The sequence below is a fragment of the Oxyura jamaicensis genome, chromosome 15, assembly GCF_011077185.1.
Source record: "Oxyura jamaicensis isolate SHBP4307 breed ruddy duck chromosome 15, BPBGC_Ojam_1.0, whole genome shotgun sequence".
In the NCBI taxonomy this organism is placed as follows: domain Eukaryota; kingdom Metazoa; phylum Chordata; class Aves; order Anseriformes; family Anatidae; genus Oxyura; species Oxyura jamaicensis.
In genome coordinates this window covers 15,084,628-15,107,169 of record NC_048907.1, presented here as the reverse complement: position 1 = coordinate 15,107,169, position 22,542 = coordinate 15,084,628, and the positions used below count along the sequence as shown (strand labels likewise).

Sequence of the window (22,542 nt, the reverse complement as noted above, 5' to 3'; positions counted from 1 at the left end):
CAAACAGTACAGCTCCTTGCAGAGGACTCAAGCACAGAGACCAGACCCAGTAAAAAAAAAAAAAAAAAAAAAAAAAAAAAAACTACCCTCAGGTCCACAAATGCCAGAAGGCCATGAATGCACAGCAGCCCCAACAGGGGTAATCACAGACTTATCCTTTACAGATGAAAAAGGTGACCTTGCTCAGTCTCTTCATAATACTGTGCTTATGCAGTCATGGACAGTTACACAAATGGCTTGATATATAGAGAGATTAAAATATAACCCAAAAAAAGGAACCGTACCCCACAATTTCCTAAACACAAGTTAGCCGGCAACCCCTCCTAAACATACTTATATTACATGAATCCAAGCACTTAAACTCTAGACGGCTGCAAGGTCTAAAGACCCTACAGCCAGCACCAGAATGAGCTAGCAGCCACTCAGATTTTAGCATGTCCTGGCTTTTTTTGCCTTCTCCTTTGTTTCTGGGAGCGTGGTGCAAAGAGCCCTGAAGAAGCTCCGTGCTGCCTGCAGGGTTGTGTGGAGGTGAGCTCTGGGGCTGTAGCGGTGTCAGGTAGGGCGAGCAGTGCAGCATCCCCCCACATTTCAGGGTTTGGTGCCTTTCGGGCTGCTCTGCGTCTGCAGGGCGACAGTTTGGCAACAAAATACAGAGAGGTGTGAAAATGTTGTGTTTGCATAGTCCTGAGAAGACAAAAGAGCTGGGTCTTTCCAGGCTGCACGTTCAGGGCGCAAAGATTTCTTCCGGTGAGCACGACGTGACAACTGTAACCCCAGGTAAAATACGGGGCAAAAAACACCACTGGCAGTGTTGGAGATGCCGGGGATTGAACCCGGGGCCTCATACATGCAAAGCATGCGCTCTACCGCTGAGCTACATCCCCCCGCCCGCTAATACTTATCCAGTCTGGTGCCCAGGTCCGCTTCCACTGGGCCGCCCCGGTAGGCGCCCAGCGTTCGGTCCCACCCCGGGGACCGGCCGCCGCTCGCCCCTGCTCCCTGGGGAGGGACCGGCAGGGACAGGGCACGTCTGGCTGCACCGGACAGGGCCTCCCCGGGGAGCGGGTGTGCGCTTCATTAATTCAACGGGCGGAGAAAGGGGTGACGGGAAGGGCGTGGGGGGAATAGGACGGGCAATGAGATCCATGGGTACGTCCCCCCGAGATCCCCGGAGCTGCTCGGCCCTGGATCAGACTGAGAGTGGCACGTAGCAGCGCAGCACACGTTTATGTATTTATTCTCCGTCTGCGGAAATTGGAAAAATTCAGGAGGGAACCAGAAAAAAAAAATCTCCCCGTCGGGGAATCGAACCCCGGTCTCCCGCGTGACAGGCGGGGATACTCACCACTATACTAACGAGGACGACGTATACAGTCTTTCCCGCAGACACCCTCAGCGCTGAGCCAGACGCTGCCGGGGCAACTATTTCGTCCTTCTGTCGTGCCCGTCGGCAACCGCCGAAAAACCCGACCAGAAACAGACCCTCCCTCGACCGGGAATGGGCTGCAGCCCCGGTCGGCGGCAGAAAGATTCACCTGGGTGAGCAAAGGGGAAAAAGAAAACAACGCTGCCGAAACCCGGGATCGAACCAGGGACCTTTAGATCTTCAGTCTAACGCTCTCCCAACTGAGCTATTTCGGCTGCGCCAACCTACTCCCCTGTCCATCTATACGACCCTGCTATACGACCTGTGGGTGTCCTGGCTCCAGTCGTGTTCTGCTGTGAACATGCGGGGGGCGCCCACTCGCGGCAGCGCCCGCTGCCTTCGGGACGGGGTTTGCCGTGCAGCTCAGGGCTTCCCCCGCCTGTTCCCACTGCTCTGCTAAACCCAGGAGAGCAGGGGTGGGTCCCCAAGGACTCCATAGTAACAGCCAGAGGGGTGCCCGCAGGGCAGCTGCAGTCCGCTTTCCCTGGCAAAAAAATAAAATAAAATAAGAAACCTGCAAAAAGTATGCTCAGTTTTTGCAGTCTTGAGGTACAAAACAGACATACGCTCGCCTACAACCCCAGCTTTACTTACTGGTGATCGAGTGAGGATCCCTGGAGAAAGCACGTTCCCCGCCCCACTAAATAACGGCCTCAGGCACGTTCCACCATCACCACCACCACCACCACAACGGGGCACAAAAACGCCCAACCTTCCCGTCAGGGAATCAGGGATACTCACCACTATACTATCAGGGACAGGTGGGGGGGGAGGGGAGGAGGTTTTTCCCCCTGTACCTCTATAAGGCCGAGGGTGCTGCAGTCCCCACTCCCTGGCCCGGCCATGCTGACGAGTGCAGGGGGCGGCGGGAAACGGGGGTGGTGGGGCCGGGAGCGGGGTTGCATGGTGCTGGGGACGGCTGGCTAAGCTATGTCTATGCTGCCGGGTACTAAAATATTGTAGAGGGGATGTAGCTCAGTGGTAGAGCGCATGCTTTGCATGTATGAGGCCCCGGGTTCAATCCCCGGCATCTCCACCCTTTTATTTTTCTCCCCGTCATGTGTAAACAGGCACGATGTCTGTTTTCCTGCCAGTGGCTGTCACTACACAATGTGGCATTGCAGCATCTGTCATACACACCCAGCTACAGCAGGGTATTTTCCTTCTTGCTTGAAAACTAAAGCCTTTATGCAGCATTCCTACCACTTGTATCTTGGCCTTCAGCACCTGGCACTGATGGCAGTTCCTGGGGGGCTGGAGGGTTGCTGCCCACACCTTTCACATTGTGTGTTACACACAACAAATTAATACAGTGCAAGCAGGGGGGCTAGAAAAGTTGAAGAGTAGGTTAAGGGAAAGGGGAATTTGAGCTGCACATTTTCACACATAGCTTGAGTAGTCTGCTTGTACTGAAATTCAAGGGCAGAAACATGGCTCTCCACACACGTTTAGAGTTTAGCTCTGAATTCCTCTCAGCTTCAAACTACTGCACCATACCAAGCCTGAACAATGCTTCCCATGCCCTTGGACATAAAAGCGAACTGGGAATAATTTACCCCACAGTGGGAGTCAGCACAGGCACGCAGCAGGAACAACCACAGACACATGTCTTAAATGCAGAGTAGATTTATTCTCATTACCTCACCAACCAGGGGATCCCCAAAGCAACACCCAAGCAGCGGCACACAAGCGGGGATGTAGGAACCCTAAGCTGGGTCCATGCTAGGAGAGTACCAGCCTGTTCACCTGTTTATCAAGGGTTTGCACAGGCAGTTTTTACCACTGTGCTATGATCCTCACTGTGCTTCTTTGATCTCCTCTGTACCAAGACTGGAAGCTCAAGCGTGTCCAATAGCACACCTCTGAGTCCACCAAACACCTCTGTTATCTGTGCACAGACATACTACTTGCCAAACATGCAGAGCACAAACAGCAGTGGGTACAGTTATGGGCTTTCCTACATTATTTAAGTGCAGACTTTATTCACACTCAAGTGACCTTGCAGCTGGAAATATTTACAATCCTCCTCGCCAATCTTCACTTTTAACCCATTCTTCCCATCACCACTGCTGTGCACATTCCTGTGATGAAGGATGTCACCTGAGTGTCCATTCAAGGCACTGCCCAGCCAGTCCAGGCAGCAGATACATCTCGTCATTTTCCTTACCACCACAAAACCACAGAAAATAGTATCAAAGCTTATTTAAAAAAAAATAAAAACTGTAATCATGCTTTACACTGTTTTACAGAATACAGTTTAAACAACTGCTTGGACTGCAGGACTACTGTCTGTGTGTACTGGGTCTGGCTGGGATGTTAACTTTCCCTGCAGCAGCCCATACAGTGCTGTGCTCTGCACATGTAGCTAGAACAGCAGTGGTATCACACCGGTGTTGTGTCTGCTGCTGAGAAGTGCTGGCACAGCATCAGGACTCTAACCCTCCAAGGGGCAGGCAAAAAAGTGAGAGAGAAACATCACCAGGGCAGCTGACCTAAGCCAACCAAAAGGATATTCCATACCATATGATGTCACACTCAGCAATAAAAGGTGGAAAAAGGATGAAGAGGGGAGGGGCGGGCTCTCGTTGCGAAAAAGTCTGTCCTCCTCCCAAACACCGGCTACGTGCGTTGAGGCCCTGCTTCAAGGATGTGGTCAAGCATCGCTCATTTGTGGGAAGTAGAGAGTAATTTCTTTCCTCTGCACTTCCACATAGCCTTTGTTTTGTTATTCCCTTTCCCCCTCCCTCTTTCCCTTTCCCTTTTTTCCCTTTAGTTGAATTGTTTAATATTTCCTTAATAATATATATATTTTTTTCTCTTTAATTAAATTATCCTTATCTCAACCCGTGAGTTGTTCTTTCCTTTACTTCTTCCCCTCCTCATCTGAGGAGGGGGAGCGAGAGAGCGGTTGTGGTGTTCAGCTGCCTAGCATGGTAAAACCACCACACTGTGCTAAGAACTAAAAAGGCCTGTTTTGTATCTAATAGCTCTCTAGATTGCTAAATGTACAAATTGTGGGGGTCTGCAACAGCTTGCTCTTATTTAAAACATACGTCTGCACAGAATGACTATTGCTTAAAGCTTCTTCCACAGCCAATACCTGTTACCTGAATTGATTTAGGTAATACACTGGTATTTTGGCTGTCACTGAGCAGTACTTGCGCAGTATTAAGGCTTTCTTTCTCCCCCCCTGTCCCACCAGGGAACAAGATGGGTGGGAAGAAGCTGGGGGCGGGGAAACACGACCAGGAGAGCTGACCTGGCCAAAGGGATAGTTCTGTGCCATGTATCATCCTGCTGGGAACCTGGCTAGATATGAGCCTGCTTGTGGTAGGTGGCAAGTGGTTGCCTTTGCGTCATTTGTTTTGTTTCTTACCTCTTTTTATCACCTTAATAAACTACCTTTATCTGAACCAATGAGTTTTCTCACTTTTGCACTTATTCTACTGGGTGACAGTGAGCAAGCAGCTCTGTGGTCTGTAGCTGCTGGCCAGGGTCAACCTTCATTCCTTATGAGGGGTTATGTCTGCACTGGGATCTGTAGTCATACATCAAGAAGGGCCCCACAAAAGTCTAAAATTGTACTTTTGGAACATCCTACATAGAAAACAGTTCTCCCATCCAAGCCAAGTATGATACGTATTTATTGTAGTCCATATGACTAATGTAGTCCAAAGGGAAACTTTAGCAAACAATTGGCAAAATACAACGGATAGAATTATCCAAACATTAATATTACAAAACACCAGAGAAAGAGCTGGTAGAGCTTCTGAGAACACAGTGGGCTTCCCAAAAACCACAGTTAGCAACTGGTTCACTTATGCTAGCAGTTAGCAAGTGTATTTGCATCATCAGATGTCCAAGGAAACCTAAGCTCTCAAAACATCCCAGAGAAAAGGAGTCCCCCAGGAACAGACTCGGGCACTTCAGTGCTACTGTACTGGTGGCCAGCTGTTGGCTAGATCATCATGCATAGCTTCAGGGAGCCACTGACGATAGGCTGCAAGCAAATCTGGAACAAAGGAGAAGAGCAATTAGATGGCAGCTGCGAAGAGCAGACCCAATGGCATCAGCCTGTTCACAGACAGGCTGAGGAATGAAGGTAAGACCCTTGGTGAGAGCAAGAGCCATCTTTCCAACGCTGGGATAGTGCTGGAGCTTAGACACCTGAATGCAGATATAAAAGTACTAAGTAAGGAAGAATTACTGTGGAAGCCAGCACTGCAATCCAGGGGAACTTTTACACTTCACTGCTGCTTCCATCAACAACTCTCATAATCTGGTACCCTAATATGGGTCAAAATCCATTTTACCAGCCAAAGAATTTTTCATGTATCCGTTGACAGTCTAGTCTTTCAGAAGTCCAAACCAAACAACCTCACTGTGATTAGAACTAGAGAAAAAGTTTCCTTAAGATACAAAAAAATGTTTCTTTCAAAAGTACAGGAAACTCCAGTCTTTCACAAGAGCCAAAACATACATTATTTTTCCTATACAGAGCGTATCAAGTTAAACAGCCTGCCTTTTTAATTATACTTCAAAATGCCAACTACAAAGTCCCCACTGATACGACTAATGATTAAACAAGCACAACACTTACACTTAGGATTTTTCTTCCATGCAGCCAGTAAAGCATCACGATTATCACATTTTTCAGCAACTAGAGCCTGAAGGAGGGCTTCTGTCCTGGGCTGAAGTCTAAATGAGTCCAAAACAAAATGGTGCAATAGTGATGTTCATTAGCCCAGTTTAGTGAAGTGTTAGAGCATTCAACTCACCTTTCTGAATTCATACTCTAATGTTATTAAAAGGCTGAATACAAATGTAAAAACACACAGCCTCTGGATACAGAGACATGTTGTTAGCTCAAGAAAGTTCACGGAGCAAAGAGAAAGAAATCCACAGGTCCCATGCTGAACTCTGCACTGACTAAATAAGGAAAATACTTTGCTACCCAAGGGTCCTACAAATTATAATCTGTAACATCAATCATATTTAGGGAACTCTTTAAAAGCCTTGAATCTATCAACTCTGTGAGAACTCAGACAACTGAGAAAAATCTTGTTTTGGTAAACAATAGAGGACAACAGGGGGGAGATCAAGGGCAGCAATAACTGACAGTCCTTTTGAGGGTAACAGTTCTATAAACACAATCAGAACCACAAGAAAAATTGTGGGTGAAAGTCACAGGAAACATGTTTTTGAAAAGAAGTTAGGACAGTCTAATTGGCCAAATCCCAAAGAAAAGGATAAAAGTAATGACACTGATCTGACAGACACACGTGAGAGCAGTTTACTTACACGAAGCAGCCTGCAGAGGTCAGTGCAAGCAGTGGGGTTGTGTGCGCTTCCACACTGCCCTCACAGTAGCTCAGCTCTCGAGACAGTTTTTCTTGGTAAGAAAACTGACCTTCCCCTCACTACAACTACATCTTAGATCACTATCTAGTACACCCTTCCCAGCATTTTTTTTTTTTAAAAGGAAGTTAAAACTGTTCAGCGCTGAAAATAAACTTTGCTTTTTACAACTTACTTGGACCATGTCTTCAGCATTATGAGAGGACTGGAGAGCAGACACCGCTTATAAGAATCCAACTTTTCAATTACCTGGAAGAAATATCATAATAAGCGTATAATAAACAAGGTAAATTGTTTTGTGGAGACAACCAATGAACTTGTCCTGCTGTAGATTTCAGTCTCATATCCTCTATTACTGTCTCTCTCCCATGCATGTCTCCATACTGATCTTGTCCTGACTGGCTTGCTAGACAACTCTTGTCTCTCAGAATGGAGATACACGAGCTATAGGTTTTTCCTTTGAGAAAACAGGACTTAAATTTGGGTCTTTCACCCAACATGTGATTCTCATGCCATCTCATACTTTTTTAAAGGTATCTTCTCCACCTAACACGGCAAATTCCAGCAGCCATTGACAAGCTATAAGGAATAGGGACACAAAAAGAAAGAAAACAAGCCTCATCTCCTCTGGAAACTAGGCTAAAAATGTCACTAATGTCAAGGAAGTGAGGCAGCTGGGTTCTTACCTTTCCTTCAAGCAGGAACCTGGCAAAGTATTTATAGCGATCAATACCTTCTGGATAATCAACTTCCACAGCAGGGAGCTGCCAGCTAGCTCGATCTGGAAAGAAAGATCACATTGAATCTCCTGAATGCTGAAAAAGGAGGGTAAATTTTCACATGTGCCAATACAGGTGCTAACAGACCTGGAGAGGTACAGCCACCACCCAGGCAGCCTTGCTCCTTAACAGGGGTAATTACTGGGCATTAAACAGCCATACCAATGGGAAGATGCTGGTATTTAAATACTTTTAATCCCATGGAGCTATTCAAACCACTGTCAAGCCCTTTGAACCGTCATTATTATTATTATCATTATTATTATGGACAGTCTCATTAAGAGACATTACAATACCTGTAAGACAGCTCTTAGGAAAAATTAGAGAGACATCTCAAGAAGCTTACAGAAGACACTTGGCCTGTGGCATCGAATTCTGCCCGTTTCTGGGCAGTAAGATGGAGGAGGATTTTCCATAGGCTTCCCAAAGTGGCAGTATGGCGGCAACAGGGCAGGAATCCACTCGGGTTCGACTGCAGACACACCTTAGAACAGGAAAACATACTTGAATGAAGGCTTCCAGCCAGGAGCTGCCACTCATTAGCAGTCCTATGAGGAAAGGACATTGTCAGGATCTCATCTTCACAGTTGTTACATGTCATTTTTCACGTCAACTTTCTGCTAAGGCACCTCTGCATTCCTAACCATGTCTGCAGAACAGGTGTGGACCACAACAGCCTCACCTCTCATATACAGTTTGGTAGTCTCAACAATTTCTTGGTACACCACAAACTCTGGGAGTTGCTTGAAGAGGACAGAGCTTGGATGGATGAACACTGGGTCGTCCAGAAGGGCAGTCTTTAAGAGAGCACAGAGGATTGAAGCAGAGTAAGATGAGTTACTGGCAATCCAATTTCTTGATAGTATCACATTTCAGGCTCTCTCAGATGGACACCTATAGTGTTTCCTTAAGTGATGAAGGTTTTTAACAACACCATGCTTTTCCGCTTCACTTTCTCTAGAGACATCAAGCATTCTGCAAGATGAACTAATAGCAATTCTTAACTCTTTTATAACAATTACTACATGAGGACTGGGAAATTGCAACACTGGGAACTTAAACTGTATGGAGAAAAGCCAGCACTCACAGCCCCAATGCTGTAACCAGCCAGAACCCCAGGCTTTGCAGAGGAGTGCCTCTCTGCCCCACAGACGTGAGGGAAGAGGAATTCAGGCAAATCAAGCTGTTTACCTTGTAGGCATTCTTCCACTTTTCATCCAGGAGTTCTTCTGCCTGAACCCTTCGAGCAAGGTGGTCCCCCAGCCCTGCTAACACAACCTGTCTCAAGTAAGTTGCTTGAGCCTCTGTTGGGGGCTTCATCTTTGGATCAACACAGAGGCCAGTATCAGCACAGACTGAGTTCACTACAGGGAAAAAGAAAGGTGAGTTACAACTCAGTAGAAAGAAAAGGTTGTAACAAAGAGACCAGTTGAATTTTTGACCCCCAAAGAAGATAAACATGGTATTTTGTCTCAAAATCCATTTACCTGCTGTTGTTAGCTGCCCCCTCAAGCGCCTGACTTCCAGCACGGCTTTGTATCGGAGCCCGTTTTCTTCACAGAACTTAGGACTACACCCAGCATATTCACAGGCCCCCACTGCTCCTGGAAGTGAACAGTCAAGTGGAGAAAATGACTGTCACAGTTGGCATGTGCATAACACAGCCCCCACTCATTTGGAGCTGTCTGTTAGGCTGGGACACTTGGAGGCTGCCTGGAGTACAGTCTAGAAAATACACTTCTAGAGTCAGCTGTACAGCAGGAGGATTGCTCTGTATGAAGCTGAGGTCAGAGTGATGGGGGAGGACAAGAGAACAGAAGTTAACAGCACAGGGAAATCGCTGTCTGCAGTACCTAACATCACCATGAGGTCTCCAAGCTTTTGCAATGCCCCTTGTCCAGCCCAGATCTTTTGAATCTGTAAAAGCCTTGCTTTCTTCCCCTTCAGCTTTGCTGTCTCTTCCTCACTCACTGCTGGCCTGAAAGAAACAGAAAACAGCATAAATCAGGATTGCACTTACATGCAGATGGGCTTCAAGGTAACAGAGACATCAACATTTCTACTACACAGTTCTAGCACAGGACTAAGACAGAGCTTGAGGGCAGGCTTAAAAACAAGCTACAGAATAGCTCAGTGCCACCAGGGATTCAGAAGCTGGCACTGCAGTATCACTGAGCTGTGACAAAGTGATGCATCCTATACTTTTTCAAGACCAGGTTGGATGGGGCTTTGAGCAACCTGATCTAGTGGGTGGTGTACACAGCAGGGGGTTGGGACTAGATGGTCTTTAGGGTCCCCTCCAACCCAAACTATTCTATGATTTAATATAAATAAGGATGTTAGGGTCACTCACTCACCTGTCAAACTCTTCAAAAAGCTCCCGAACGGTCATTGCAGACACTATGGTAATGGTGTAAGGCAGGCAGTCATGCTGCTTGCTTAATGCCAGCATCTTTGCATAGCGGGGAGCTACAGGAAAAGTTGCCATTACTCTACCCAGGGGACTAATAGGGCAACTCAGCTTTGCTGCCTGCTGTTCCTTTAGCCTGTGGGAGGAAGAAAAAAAAAAACATGCAATGAAGTTCTGCATTAATACAAGTCTGTGTTCCCGCCTTTGCCAGCCCAATTCATTTGATGTCACAGCTTTGTTGTTACATGCTGGTCCACAATGCTAGGGCAAAGATTCATCTTCCTCATGCAGCTCCCACCGGCCCAGTACCCAGCACTCCTAGCAGTGCCCAACTGCCCAACCCTCAGGCTGTGCCAGCAGCTATGAAACCCTATGCTTCAGGGCTGCAGAACTAGCAGCACTCTGGTTCCTGGCAGAGAAGCCCAGCAGCCGAATAGCATCTTCAGCTGCTCAGACCTGCACACAACAGAACACCACAGGAGTGCTTCAGGGCCTTTCTGCTGCAACTCTGAGCACAAAGACAATTATTGCAGAGTGGCCTGTTCCCATTGCTCCAACAGCCATGTTCTAGTACTGAAAGACACAGGGCCAGCAAAACAAACCCAAGCAAACCAGGGGCTGTTATAATGTCCATCTGCCTGGGTAAGAAGGCACACTGTCAGATGCAAGGGCTGAGATGGAAAAGCAGGAGGGAGGACAGCAGTGCCCACTGCCTCGATAGCTTCATCACCATGAGGAACTCCGTGGGTGACCACAGACATTACCTTCCTGTCAGAGGGGGCTCCTTCAAGGCACCCAGAGCTATCAGTAACTCCTCAGCTGCTGCAAGTGCTTCCGCTGGAGGTGGTGTTGGGAACGGGAAGTTGATTACCTACAGACACCAAGAGAAAATGCCTTTCAGTACATCACTGACATGGCTCTGACTGAAAAGCAGTCTGGATCAGTAAGAAGTCCTGGAAGGGAGTAAAAACCTTCCCTTCGTTTATGTATACCGAAGAAAAACAAATGCTTGCCAAGAGTGAGAGGAAAGGTCATATAACAGGAGGAAATGCTTATAACAAAACTATTAGGAAGTGGAATACCAGCATCACCATTAGCTGCCACTGACTCCAGCCACCGCCCAGGGCAGGCTGTTTTAAGGTCTAACTCTAAGCACTGTGCTTTCTGAAAGTGCTCAACTATCAAAACACAATCCCTATTTTGATGGGGGGGGGGGGGTTCATTAGTGCGAGTATGATGCAAAAGCTGTAATTACCAGAATAAACTCATCTGGTAAGGTCCAGTGGAATTCACAGCAGGTTCTGCTATTTGCAGAATGAAAAGTGAGTCCCAGGGCTCTGCCTCTAACACAAGGCACAGCTTCAAGCAATGACGATAAAAGGCATTTGTGATTGTTTCTAGCTCCTAGGGGCAATTTTTTTTGAGCTCTGTATAACAAAGCCAGTTTGACACCTCACCTTTTCTATATTCAGTGCCTTCATTTGCAGAATCAGGTCTTCCACTGGTCGCTTTGTTATCTCCGGAGCAGAAAATTTCTCAAAGTCCATGAAGACTGCTGAAGAATATAACCTAGTGGACCAGAAATGCTGCTTAGAAACTTGCAAGAAATCTTAAGTCAGGAGATGTACATAAAAAAATTGGCAAGGGACTAAAAAAAAAAAAAAAAAAAAAAAAACACAACAAAAACACAAAAAAGGCAGTTGTGGGTACTATTTACATAGTCATTAAGTTATTTTCATGGCTGGGACATAAAACTAATCCATGCTGGCCACCTAAATAAGAGCGTTCAGCAATGAAAAAGTCTCTGAGAAGCCAAACTGCCAAACCCATATTATCAGTGACAATTTACGTTCAGCTTTACCTCTCCCATTTGAATGAAGAGCAGACAAACCCAAATGTTTCAAGCACCACTGGATCCTTGTGAAGAGGGACAAGGGAAGCTGTCCAATTCACAGTGACACTCATTGAGCTCTTTGTATTGCCTAACCCTCTTCCAGCAGCCAGCTAACCTGTAACAGTGCCCCGGTTCAGTCCGGCCAGCCCGACCTGCCCGCTGGTTAGCTGAAGCTTGAGATATCCAGGTGACTCTGAAAGATGAAACCCCAGTAATTTTGTCATAGAAACGTTTCTTGACTTTTCCACAGTCAACCACGTATTTGATGCCTGGGATAGTGAGCGATGTTTCTGCTATGTTGGTAGCTACCACACAGAGTCTCGTGCCAGGAGGAGGAGGCCTGAACACCTGCAACAAACAGATGGGTATATGAAATGTGTTGCCAACAAGGGAAAAGAGACAGGCAGTCAGCTCATGTAGGTTGCAGGAAATTACGATGTGTATGACATTGCAGGTGAAACCCAAGAGCAAGACTACAGACCTGCTCTTTACCTCCAGCTCTGGAGCTCTCCATCCAGCTCAGTTAATCTCTCAGAGAGGCATTTGTAGCACGTGAGCTCCAAGTGGAGCAGACACCATTGGACATTTGTATTTAGACACACTGCTCTCACCTCTGAAGCCCAAGAGGGAATGCAAGAATTCCTAAGAAATCCAGGATCCTGATGCACCCCATGGTTGTGACTAACTTTAACATGCTACTTCTTTTCATCTCTTCCAGCTGAACCAGCACATCAGGGTGACCACAGCCCACACAAGGCCTGCTCCAGTCCCATCCCAACTTTCCCATGGATCCATTCAAGTCTGCCCATTGATGAGCAGTCCAAGATAGGCATTTTAACTCACAAAACATAAGTGACTTAAGACAACAATGCCACATATCAGTAAGGGCCATTTGCTTTTGTCTATATAAATCTTTTACCTTTGCTTGTTTCTCTGGTGCTAGTAAAGAATAGAGAGGGAGCACATAGAGTGGAAGGGACGAATCTGGTTTCTCATCTGTGAGGAAACAAAACAATCTTAAATACACAGTGGGTCAGCTTCCAGGCTTATCCCCAATATCTCCATTAATATAATTTAATTAAAAAGCAGCAAGAAATTATTTGGCATAAAGCTGAATCTGGAAAACCTTACTAGCATTTCCATTACACAGGTCCGATGTGCTGTCACACCAGATGGCTATTTTATGTCACACATCTCGCAGATGACTGCAGGTAAGAAATTTTCATTTTGTAAGTGCCAAACCTTCTTCCGAGTCTCCATCTCCTAAATCAAGGTCAGTATCAGATCCTACAATATCATCATCAGTTTCAGCATCTCTGTCTTCATCTCCTTCATCCACTGGTACAACAGAGTAATTGTCCAGATCAATTTGGGGAAGTACCTGCAAAGGACAGGAAAGAAGACCACAAAGTTTTAAGTTTTTTTGCTTATTGCAAATCTGAGTGCTTATTCCAAATGTTTGTTGGCCTGAAGCTGGCGGAGGGATTGAGAGAGATCATTTGTATTTCAAAACTGAGAGTCAGGGGGGAATAACCCAAATAACTATTTTAAACTGCATTCTGTGCTGAGACAAGTTTCTTCACTGGGAGAACAGTGGCAAAGGGTACAACTTCTTTACTTCTACTGGGATCTAATGTCAGTGGACAGCAGGTTTGTAACATGACAATCTCCTCCTAACAAAGTGCATGTTGGACTTGGGTGGAAGCCAAATGCCTCCATCATAGACACATCAGTCTCAATTTTGGATAACAAACAGCAAGATGAGGTACAGCCCAGGAACCAGCAAGTCTGGAACTCCTTCCATTAAAGTTTTAATCATCAGTCCTTAAGGGAAATCAGTCTCCTGCACACAATAGCCAAGGGCACATTTTAGCACTTCTTTAGCACTTCTCATAATGTAGTAGCTATGAGTGTAAACAGTACTGCTACGTTTCCTGAAGGGGACACATGTATGCCACAAGTCTTCATGCAAGTCTAAATCAGCCTGATACGAAACAGAGCTATGCAGGAGTACTCCTTCACAGGGAGGTACCTGCTCCTTCCTGACTCTTGGAGGAATTCTAGCCATCACACATTACCATAGCTTTCTTCCGCTTCCTCGATTTCTTAAATTTTCTGATTTCTTCTACTGATTCTTCTCTGTCATCATCAACTCCTATGAAAAAAGCCGGTGGAATTACCATTAGCTGAGCATGCTCTTGGAAAAGGACATACAGTCTAATCCCACTCCCACCTTTTTTTGGATTCAAAAAGCATCATGGTATGAAAAAAGCAAATATTCACATTGAAGGCAAAGGGGAGAGGGATGACGCACAAATTTAGTATTTCCTTTAGAAACCATACTGAGCACCACATACAGTGACTGTGTACCTTGAGAATTAGGAGACAATTACCTGAGCTATATATAACTTAACTTTCTAAAATCAGACTGGGAAATCCCACTATCCCCAAAACAGTCTCCAAGAAGCAGCAGCACTTCCATTTGTAATTCACTCCCAACAGACAGTGAAGAAATGCAGTGCATTCTGTGAAGCAGGAAGGCATCATACACACAAAGCTTTTCCCCAAACTCAAAACAGCACAAGCTTAAGTTATCACAGTCATCCACATTAAACCCTCTCCCAACCCTTTCAGAGCTTTTATTTAAAAGCCTCTATACTTTAGGTGCAAAGCAAGCTCATTTCTCAGAGAGAGAAATTCCAAGTTTAACTGTCCTTTATTCTATAGCATTACCTGCATTGTTGGTTTTTTGGAAGGGAAAGGCTTTCCTTAGCCTCCTACAGAGAGAATGAACTTCTGCCTGGCCTGTTAAAAACACCAAAATCCCACCTGCAAGAGAAGAAATCACTCTAAATGTCAGCGTAGGTATTTCAGCTCAGGTTTCAGACAAAAGACAGATCAAATGCACTGTTAAGTAACAAGGAGGAAAAGTGTGTCTGTCTGCATCTGTCTTCCACTACTCCCTCAAGAAACATGCTAATGTAAAGGTGACTTAAGTGAAGGATAATTTTCACAAGAAAAACCTGCTAGGTAAAAATGCACAATACATCATTAGAGTTTCCTGCTGAAGTCACTAAAAAAAAAAAAAAAAAAAAAGAAAACTCTAGATATGTGAAGTGTGAAGAATTTGAGAGGTTCCACGGGGACCTTACCTGAGGGTAGCATTCGATGGATTTTACACACTTTTCTGAAGCATTCCCCACTGTAGTCATCTAGGGGGGTTTTCTTGTTAAAATGGACAGTTACAGGGAATTGCCTTGCATCTACCTAGAGTGGAAATACAACAGCAAACAAGCCCTGTTTTGCAACCCCAGCACAATCGTTACAGCCTCCATGGGAGAACTAGGTAAGCTCACCCAAAATTCTATTCAGTTCTGGGTTTTGGTAATGTACAAAACACTGGACCTCCAGAAGTTATCAGTTTTGTCTGTGCTGAACACCATGACAACAAGATAGAAAGCAGCCTCTCTTTCAGATCATCAGCTTGGATTGAGGCTTTCTAGTTCCACCAAACTGTAACTTACACTCTTTTAAAATAAACCAATTCTACCAGAGGAAATTTAGATAGAAGTGGAGAGAAAAACACTAAGTCCCAAAGAAAAAATAGTCTAAACAAAATAACAAGTTTTTTAATTGACATCTGAAAGATTTCAGCACCAAATGGACAGATTAGTGTCCTGTTTTTTATTTTATAAAGGAAGCTCTCGTATTTTAGCTGTTACATCTGGCATAGATCCCAGTGACAAGAAGGATACCTGAATAACAGGAGGCGTAACAGAAAACAGCCTTTTGTTCTTTGTGAAATCTTCAACACGAAGGGTAGCTGACATGATGATCAGCTTCAGTGGCAGTCCTTTCTGCAGGGACACAATGTGTTATTCTTTGCCTGAAGACATTTGACACTTACACTACACAGCACACAAACCCAGAACTTTAGTGGGACCAGACACAAGCACCAGCACCAAAGCACTCACAAGATAAGACAATGAAAGCACCAAGTGACAGGAGACACACACCTCCAAGTGCAGCATGTCTTAAAACACACAGAAACCTGCACTGGCACTCCTGATACAGCGGCTTACCTCTAAACCACTGCATTCTCTCCCCACTTCTTTTACATACATATGAAAAGCAAAATCAGACACCAAGAGCTGCCCTGCAGGGACCAGCCCCAGCCTCCAGAATGTGCCAGGACCAAACACTTCAGTGTCTGCAGGAAATCTCCTCCCAAGCACTGTTATTGGCTGGCTTACTGCAGTGCAACAGTAAGCACCTTGCTTTCTAAGAGGCAGCTAATTTTAATTATTTACATGTTTCTTGTGGCACTGCCTGAGCAGTTATCTATTGGTACCGACATGTACCATTTTTCCCTCTTGGTAAGCTCTGTGCTTCTCTTATCACATGAAAAGAGAAGCGCATTTTCGGAGTGTTATTTCAATGTTTGTCAGATTTCCATCAACTTTCACGTCACAGAGTCCCCCTCCCTCCTCACACAGAGCCCCTTCCTGTCTAACACCTCTTCCCCAGGACACCCGCTTGTAAAACTTACCTTCTCACGAAGAGGCACAATGCGAGACAAGAGGCCTATCAAGATATCCGTGTACATACTTCTTTCGTGGGCTTCATCAATAATAACTACCTTGTACTTTGAAAGCAGAAAATCCTGAGAATAGAGAATATTTTCACCATGTGAAGCCTCATCTGAGGATATCTTTAAGTCAAGATAACCCATGGCTACACTAGCACTGACCCCCCCCCGCCAGTTTCTCTCTCATGTTTGAGCACATTTTCATGCGTTTATCCTCGTGTCATCTGACAGCAAGCTATGGCACCATCTCTAGCTGAAAGACGGGCACACAGTCCTATGCAAGTAGCATAGCAGAGACCTGAATCCCCAAGGCTACATGAAGCAGCCTAGTTTCCAAGACTCCCTTCCTTGCTCGCATATAACACAGCAAGATAACCTAACATTTAGAGGCTTGGGCAAGAACAAGAAGTGTTCAGATGAAATATGTCTCCAGTGTGGAAAGGGATTTTGCTTTGAAAGGCTGGCAACAAATGCATGCAAAGCAACTGGCACCTCTTTCTAGCAGCACGAGACACCTTCCTTTTCCTAGCACTGAGAAGAGCAACTTACCATCTGAATTTCTTTCAGCAGTACGCCATCTGTCATGAACTTGATTTGTGTTTCATCTGTAACATTTCCTTCATATCGTATTTGATATGAAACCACTCTGTGAGGAAATACCAGGGCAGCCACAAGAAAAAGCATGGAAAGAAACAGGAAATTCATGTTCAGACCAGGAGGCAGCCTTCAACCTAAGTAAATTAAGACTTAAAAACAACATAAAAAAAGCACCCCATCAGCTCACCAGAGTCTAGCACATATGTAAAGCTAGAAGCTGGGATATACAGCAATTTTGTTTTGAATATTTGACTGCTGTGGGACACTTTCTCATGGAGACAAACTAGGGCCACTTCCCATACACCACCTCCAAAAAACCCTACCTAAAAAGTAATGTACAACCACCTTAGCACCACATCTCCATGCACTTTTTTTACAAACAACCCCACGGAAGAGTTTATAAGTAACCTGCCACAGCTTCTCACCAGACAGAACAGCCATACATAAATTTCTGTTTCAGTGGATCACATATGCAGTGCACCTCAGTGCAATCTTCCTAGCAAGGTCTCATCTTATTTTCTTCTCACCTGTGGGACAAGTTCATTTCCTTAGCAACTCGCTGAGACATGGACACTGCAGCCACACGGCGAGGCTCGGTGATCCCAATGGTACCATTTGAACTAAAGGGGCAAGGAAAGAGGAGGAGCATTGTTTGGCTGTTTGTTTTAACACAGAAAGCTTCAAAAGATGACAATAGGATTTCTGCACAACTTTTCTGAAGTCATTTACATGAGAGCATCACACTTTCAGTTCTATTTAGAAGAAAAAGAGAGCAAGTTTTGGAATCACCCTTGTGTTTTATGTATTGATCTGAAGATACATGTAAGTTATTTTTTCCCCAAATGTTGTCTCTGTAATTCCAGTCTCCCTGCACACCCCTTTGGCAATGAGGTTGTTTTCAGAAGAAATTCAGGCTGGGGAAGCAGCACAGAAGCTGGATGCACCTTGATGCAACTCAAAAGAAGCATCTTAGGAGGTGCCCAAGCTTATAAAATACACATTTTCTTGCAAAGGTAAAAACAAATGTCTGTAAGCAAAAGTTAAAGTATATGGAATAGGTAGACCTTAAAGCTTCTATGTGAAAGACAGGCCAGTGACTTTGAAGAAAACTATTACCTGAGAGGTTTCAAAAGATTGCTTACGTGAAGAGGGTTTTCCAAGTTACTTCTTCACGTTTTTAAAAGCCCATTCAACGTGGCCACTTACTACCGCACAGCAAAAACATGGTCAGTTCAGCCATTTCAGAATAAAAAAAAATATATATGAAGTGACTGAGCTCAGCTTCAATTTTTGTAATCACATTCGCCGCATATAAAAGAATACTCGTACCTGGTATAACCAGCCTCATAGAGAAACTGGGGTACTTGAGTGGTTTTACCACTTCCTGTCTCTCCACATATGACGACAACGGGATTCTCATTAATGGCTTCCATGATTACTTGCTCTTCAGCTAGGATTGGCAGCTTTAGTCTTGCTTCCTAAAATAAAATAATACATGCTTTACTCACATCATTTTGTCTCTTGTTCCCTTTTTGTTTTTCCCAGGACCAAAAACTGTTATGTAGCTCAGATTACAAAACCCACAGAAAGGAATTCTGCAAGCTTTGTGGCTCAAAAAGCTCTAAACCAATTGATATAAAACCATCGTGTCCAAGAACTAGACTCATCAAAAACATCTTGTCAGAAAGCTGGCAATTCCTGCACTTTAATTTGTGAAACTTCAGAGTCCGTTGAGTTTATTAATATAGCACTTGCAATAAGAACTCTTTTCACAACCTTGCCTCGTCTGTTCAAAGACACACAAACTCTTCCCAGTTCTGCAGACTATCCTACCCATGTCACATGGAATAAAACTGTGTCAGATACAGCACAATGCAGAAATGAAAGTGACTTTGCTAGATTTCTCAGATAAGAATGATGAAAGACTGCTAGTGGATTATATATTTAAAATTAAAAATAATGCCTATATTGTAAAACAAAACTAGTTTTCCTTCCGCTACATTAGACAGGCTTAAAGCTCAGACATGTATGTTTACAACTCGCATGACCCTAAGTCCACCCTACTCCAAGTAATATATTGCCAGACACGAGATAATGCTACGGTGTCTGCAGTGAATTAATCTGATGCAAGATGCTGTAATTTCCAAGGCCCTTGAAAACCATTTTACTGCTCTCAGTCTCACCTGAATCTCAGGAGACCTGTCCACAGGAATGAACATCACAGGCTTGCAAGACAGTTTGTTGGATGCTGTCTGGCAAACTGGAGCAGCAGGAACAGCCTGTTGGTTAGCCAATGGCTTCTTTGTGCCTTCCTCTGGCTTTTCAGAAGCATTCAAATCTCTGGCTGAAGACTTCTCAGTTTCTTGTTTATGTTCTTCCTTCTCTTCCTCACTACTGGATTCTTCCTCAGGCTCAGATTCTGAGCTGTGCCTTCTCTTGTTTGCACCACTGATGCTCCTTATCTTTTCAGGTACAGCACTCCCTGGCTCCTGCACCACCCTAGAACAACACGTCAAATACATTTTGGTCAATGTTCTCCAGGACCTCAGGCCAGACACATCTTCCACAGAAAAATTCATCACCATAAGTCACTGCCTGGGCTCGAACCCAGGTTTTAACCAAAGAGGAAAAACTTCTACACCCTGTATGTAGTGCAGTGTTACAACAGGTTACTCAGGTAGGTTAACTCGTTTCTCTGAATATCTCCATTCCTGGAGGTTTTCACAACTCTGCTAGGTAATGACACAGCTGATCCAATTATGTATTCTTACCTAAGCATGCTCTATACGGATTATTTATCCCTTTCTTTAAAAGCCATCTTTGCAGAAGGTGAAATCAAGCTCTTGATGAATCTCATAAGTAAGGACTGCATCAGTCCATGTTTTGTAAAGATTTATTCCATCAGCTATGCAGTTAAGCGTAATTTATTGGAGTGCTCATACATAACTGTCACCCCCCTTGCCCTCTCATAAAAGGGAAAACCAGGTTATTTTCATTCTCCTTCAGAAAACAATAAATAGCTACTGTATTATCACATAAAGTTAGAAATTATTTAAGTCAATCCATTCTGAAGAACCTGTATGAGCTAAGAAAAATATATAAAGCAAAAAAAGGCAAATAAGGTTACCCAGTTATCAGGCACTGCAATGGATCAGAATGGTTCTTCCCCATAACACCTTACCTTTTGGCCTGATACATGCGTTCCCCAATGCCCAGTTTGGACGTAGCATACAGAAGCTTCATTTCAGCCTCAGAAGCCTGGACCTCATTCAGCTTGCTGAGCAGTTCAGCTCGCTACGAGGGAAAAAACAAAAGTCAGTGCTTATTTTCATCAGCAAGTAGTTTCATTTAAAGATCAAGCCCTTGAGTTTTAAAGGATGTGCTCTGACAGATCTTGTTGTGAAGTCGCAACAGGAGTCATGACACCAGAGGTACTACCAAGCAGCCACATACCTGCTTTTTCTTCTCCTTATGCTCTAAAATTTTCTGCAAGTTCTTCTTCTGTTTCTTGCTCAGGGGTTTCTTGTGGTGTTGCACAGTACTCGGTGCTTTTTTTGGCTTTACTTTTTTTGATGGCAGGACTAGGGCATTACTTTCGTCAACTCCCTTCAGCGTTGCTCCATCTGCAAGCATTTGTTTGGTTACTCACCTGCACCAGGCCAGTTATTTTCAGCACGCTGCTCAACAGCCTCACTACAAACCTTACCAGATTTAGCTGAACAAACACAACCCTCACCCCCAACCAAAAAATAAAAAATTCCCAGTTATCAGCAAGGGCAAAACCCCATGAAGTGGGCACCCCGATACTTGGCTGGTAACAAGAATGCAAAACTGCCCTTTTTATTTATTTTTTTAACTCCCCAGCATCAAAGGGCATGGGGGCAGTTCAGGACAGGTGTGAGCATGCCTCTCCACAAAATAAGTGATTTTTTAATAACAAAAATCTGCACTAATTATGTTTTTATGATAATAGTATAAGAAAACAGATTTTTGACAAGCGACGTTTGTTCTGATGGTGCAAGTGCCCAGCACATAAGTGCTTCGATAAATGAACTGCCTTAATAACCAAGGGCATATTAATAAGCAATAGCACATTAATAGGCAACAGCTTATTAGCAAGCAATAGCTTATTAAGCTATAAGCTCCACTACTGCTATTAACAATCAATAGCACATTAACAAGCAATAGCTTATTAAGCTCAATAACAGTTTAACGAGCAAAAGCGCTGCCCCGGCGTGACCGCAGGGCTCGGGCAGGAGGGCAGCGACCCGCAGCCGTCGTTCGGCCCAGCCCCAGCCCCCAGGTCCCCGGTCCCAGCCCCGTCCCGTTCCCGCACCTCCCAGCTGCAGCTCCGCGGGCAGGGGCTGCTCCCAGGACTGCTCCCGGGGCTGTGCCGGCGCAGCACCGCGCGCCGCCACCCGCGCCCTCCAGTTGTGCCGGCGGCGCGCGCGACCCATGGCGGCGGCGGGTGTGGCCTCGGCCGCACGTGCAGCTGCGGCCCCTTCCGGGCAGCGCGCACTCTCGCGAGGAGGGGCGGGGCGAGGCCACGCCTCTCCTTCTGATATGGGTTCGAGACCAGCCCCCGCCGCCTCTCCACCACCGCCACAGAAGCCCGCAGTGAAGACAACCACCGATTAAAAAGGAAAGATTTTTTAATGTGCTGTCATCACAGGTGGATGGAGTTATCCAAAAGTTTAAAATACATGCGGATATGATAAAACCTTTTATTTTCCCACCTGGACAAAGAGAACTTAAGGTCGTTTACATCATTAGCTGCCAAATACAGATCAGTACGTGAGGCAAATCACACCTAAAAACTTGTACACCATCAAAGAGCTAAGGTTTACACGGATCTATTTTCCACATTCACTACGCAACGAGTCTTGAAAAGCAAATCACAATTTGAAAGACGCACTATTAAGTACAGCATTGAACTACACCAGGTTGTATACATGGTACTCCAACATCCAATACCACTTGTAAAAGCATTACACTCCGCATACAACAGATCAGTTATCTATAGGTACGGTGTCTACTCTCAGAGAAATTGATGTTCATGTATTGAAAATACTACAGTAGTTTCAAACATCAGATCTCGAAGCATGGAGCTTACAACACTTAAAGACCTTCCTGGAATTTCTGACACCAGACAGTTTGAAGCCCATCTTTCACTGTTGTGTCACCCAGTGAGTAAGGTGACACTCCTCCGAGCAGCTGTTGAAAACGGGAAGGTAAATATTTGAGGTTCTGAGCCTTCATATTTGATGGCAGGCATAGCGGTTACATGCCTCTCTCTGCCCTCAGACAGCCCAGCCTGTGCTGCTCTAAGAGCTGCTCACCAAGGGGACAGCGCTGCAGGAGCAGAGACACTGCTGCCCACCTCCTGCAAAGCTGCCCAGGGATTGGAGCCAAAGCCTGGGAGCTGCGGTTCTGGGCTTTACGCCCATCCTCACCTCTGCCACAGCCACATCTGGCAGAAATTGTGTCTGG

At 45.1% G+C, this 22,542-nt stretch overlaps 1 protein-coding gene and 4 non-coding genes across 5 annotated transcripts; 1 reads left to right on the top strand and 4 right to left on the bottom strand.

The window, feature by feature from the left end:
* Nucleotides 1–812: 812 nt before the first annotated feature.
* TRNAA-UGC lies at nucleotides 813–884 on the bottom strand. The gene has a single exon. It is a non-coding gene; the product is annotated as a tRNA-Ala (tRNA).
* Nucleotides 885–1,290: 406 nt separating this feature from the next.
* Nucleotides 1,291–1,362, bottom strand: TRNAD-GUC. The gene has a single exon. It is a non-coding gene; the product is annotated as a tRNA-Asp (tRNA).
* A 206-nt stretch (nucleotides 1,363–1,568) lies between these two features.
* TRNAF-GAA lies at nucleotides 1,569–1,641 on the bottom strand. The gene has a single exon. It is a non-coding gene; the product is annotated as a tRNA-Phe (tRNA).
* Nucleotides 1,642–2,390: 749 nt separating this feature from the next.
* TRNAA-UGC lies at nucleotides 2,391–2,462 on the top strand. The gene has a single exon. It is a non-coding gene; the product is annotated as a tRNA-Ala (tRNA).
* Nucleotides 2,463–5,046: 2,584 nt separating this feature from the next.
* On the bottom strand, nucleotides 5,047–21,526 carry DHX37 (DEAH-box helicase 37). Its single transcript, XM_035340994.1, has 27 exons — nucleotides 21,389–21,526; nucleotides 20,506–20,675; nucleotides 20,234–20,346; nucleotides 19,236–19,551; nucleotides 18,382–18,530; nucleotides 17,580–17,672; nucleotides 17,005–17,101; nucleotides 16,417–16,530; nucleotides 15,623–15,724; nucleotides 15,020–15,134; nucleotides 14,601–14,696; nucleotides 13,946–14,022; nucleotides 13,110–13,248; nucleotides 12,787–12,863; nucleotides 11,983–12,215; nucleotides 11,431–11,542; nucleotides 10,738–10,844; nucleotides 9,921–10,109; nucleotides 9,417–9,541; nucleotides 9,051–9,167; nucleotides 8,755–8,927; nucleotides 8,246–8,360; nucleotides 7,910–8,047; nucleotides 7,471–7,565; nucleotides 6,960–7,033; nucleotides 6,027–6,124; nucleotides 5,047–5,438 (listed from the first exon to the last, which is right to left on the bottom strand). Exons 1-27 carry the CDS (start codon nucleotides 21,507–21,509, stop codon nucleotides 5,359–5,361), a joined length of 3,435 nt encoding a protein of 1,144 aa, XP_035196885.1. The 5' UTR covers nucleotides 21,510–21,526; the 3' UTR covers nucleotides 5,047–5,358.
* Nucleotides 21,527–22,542: the final 1,016 nt, after the last annotated feature.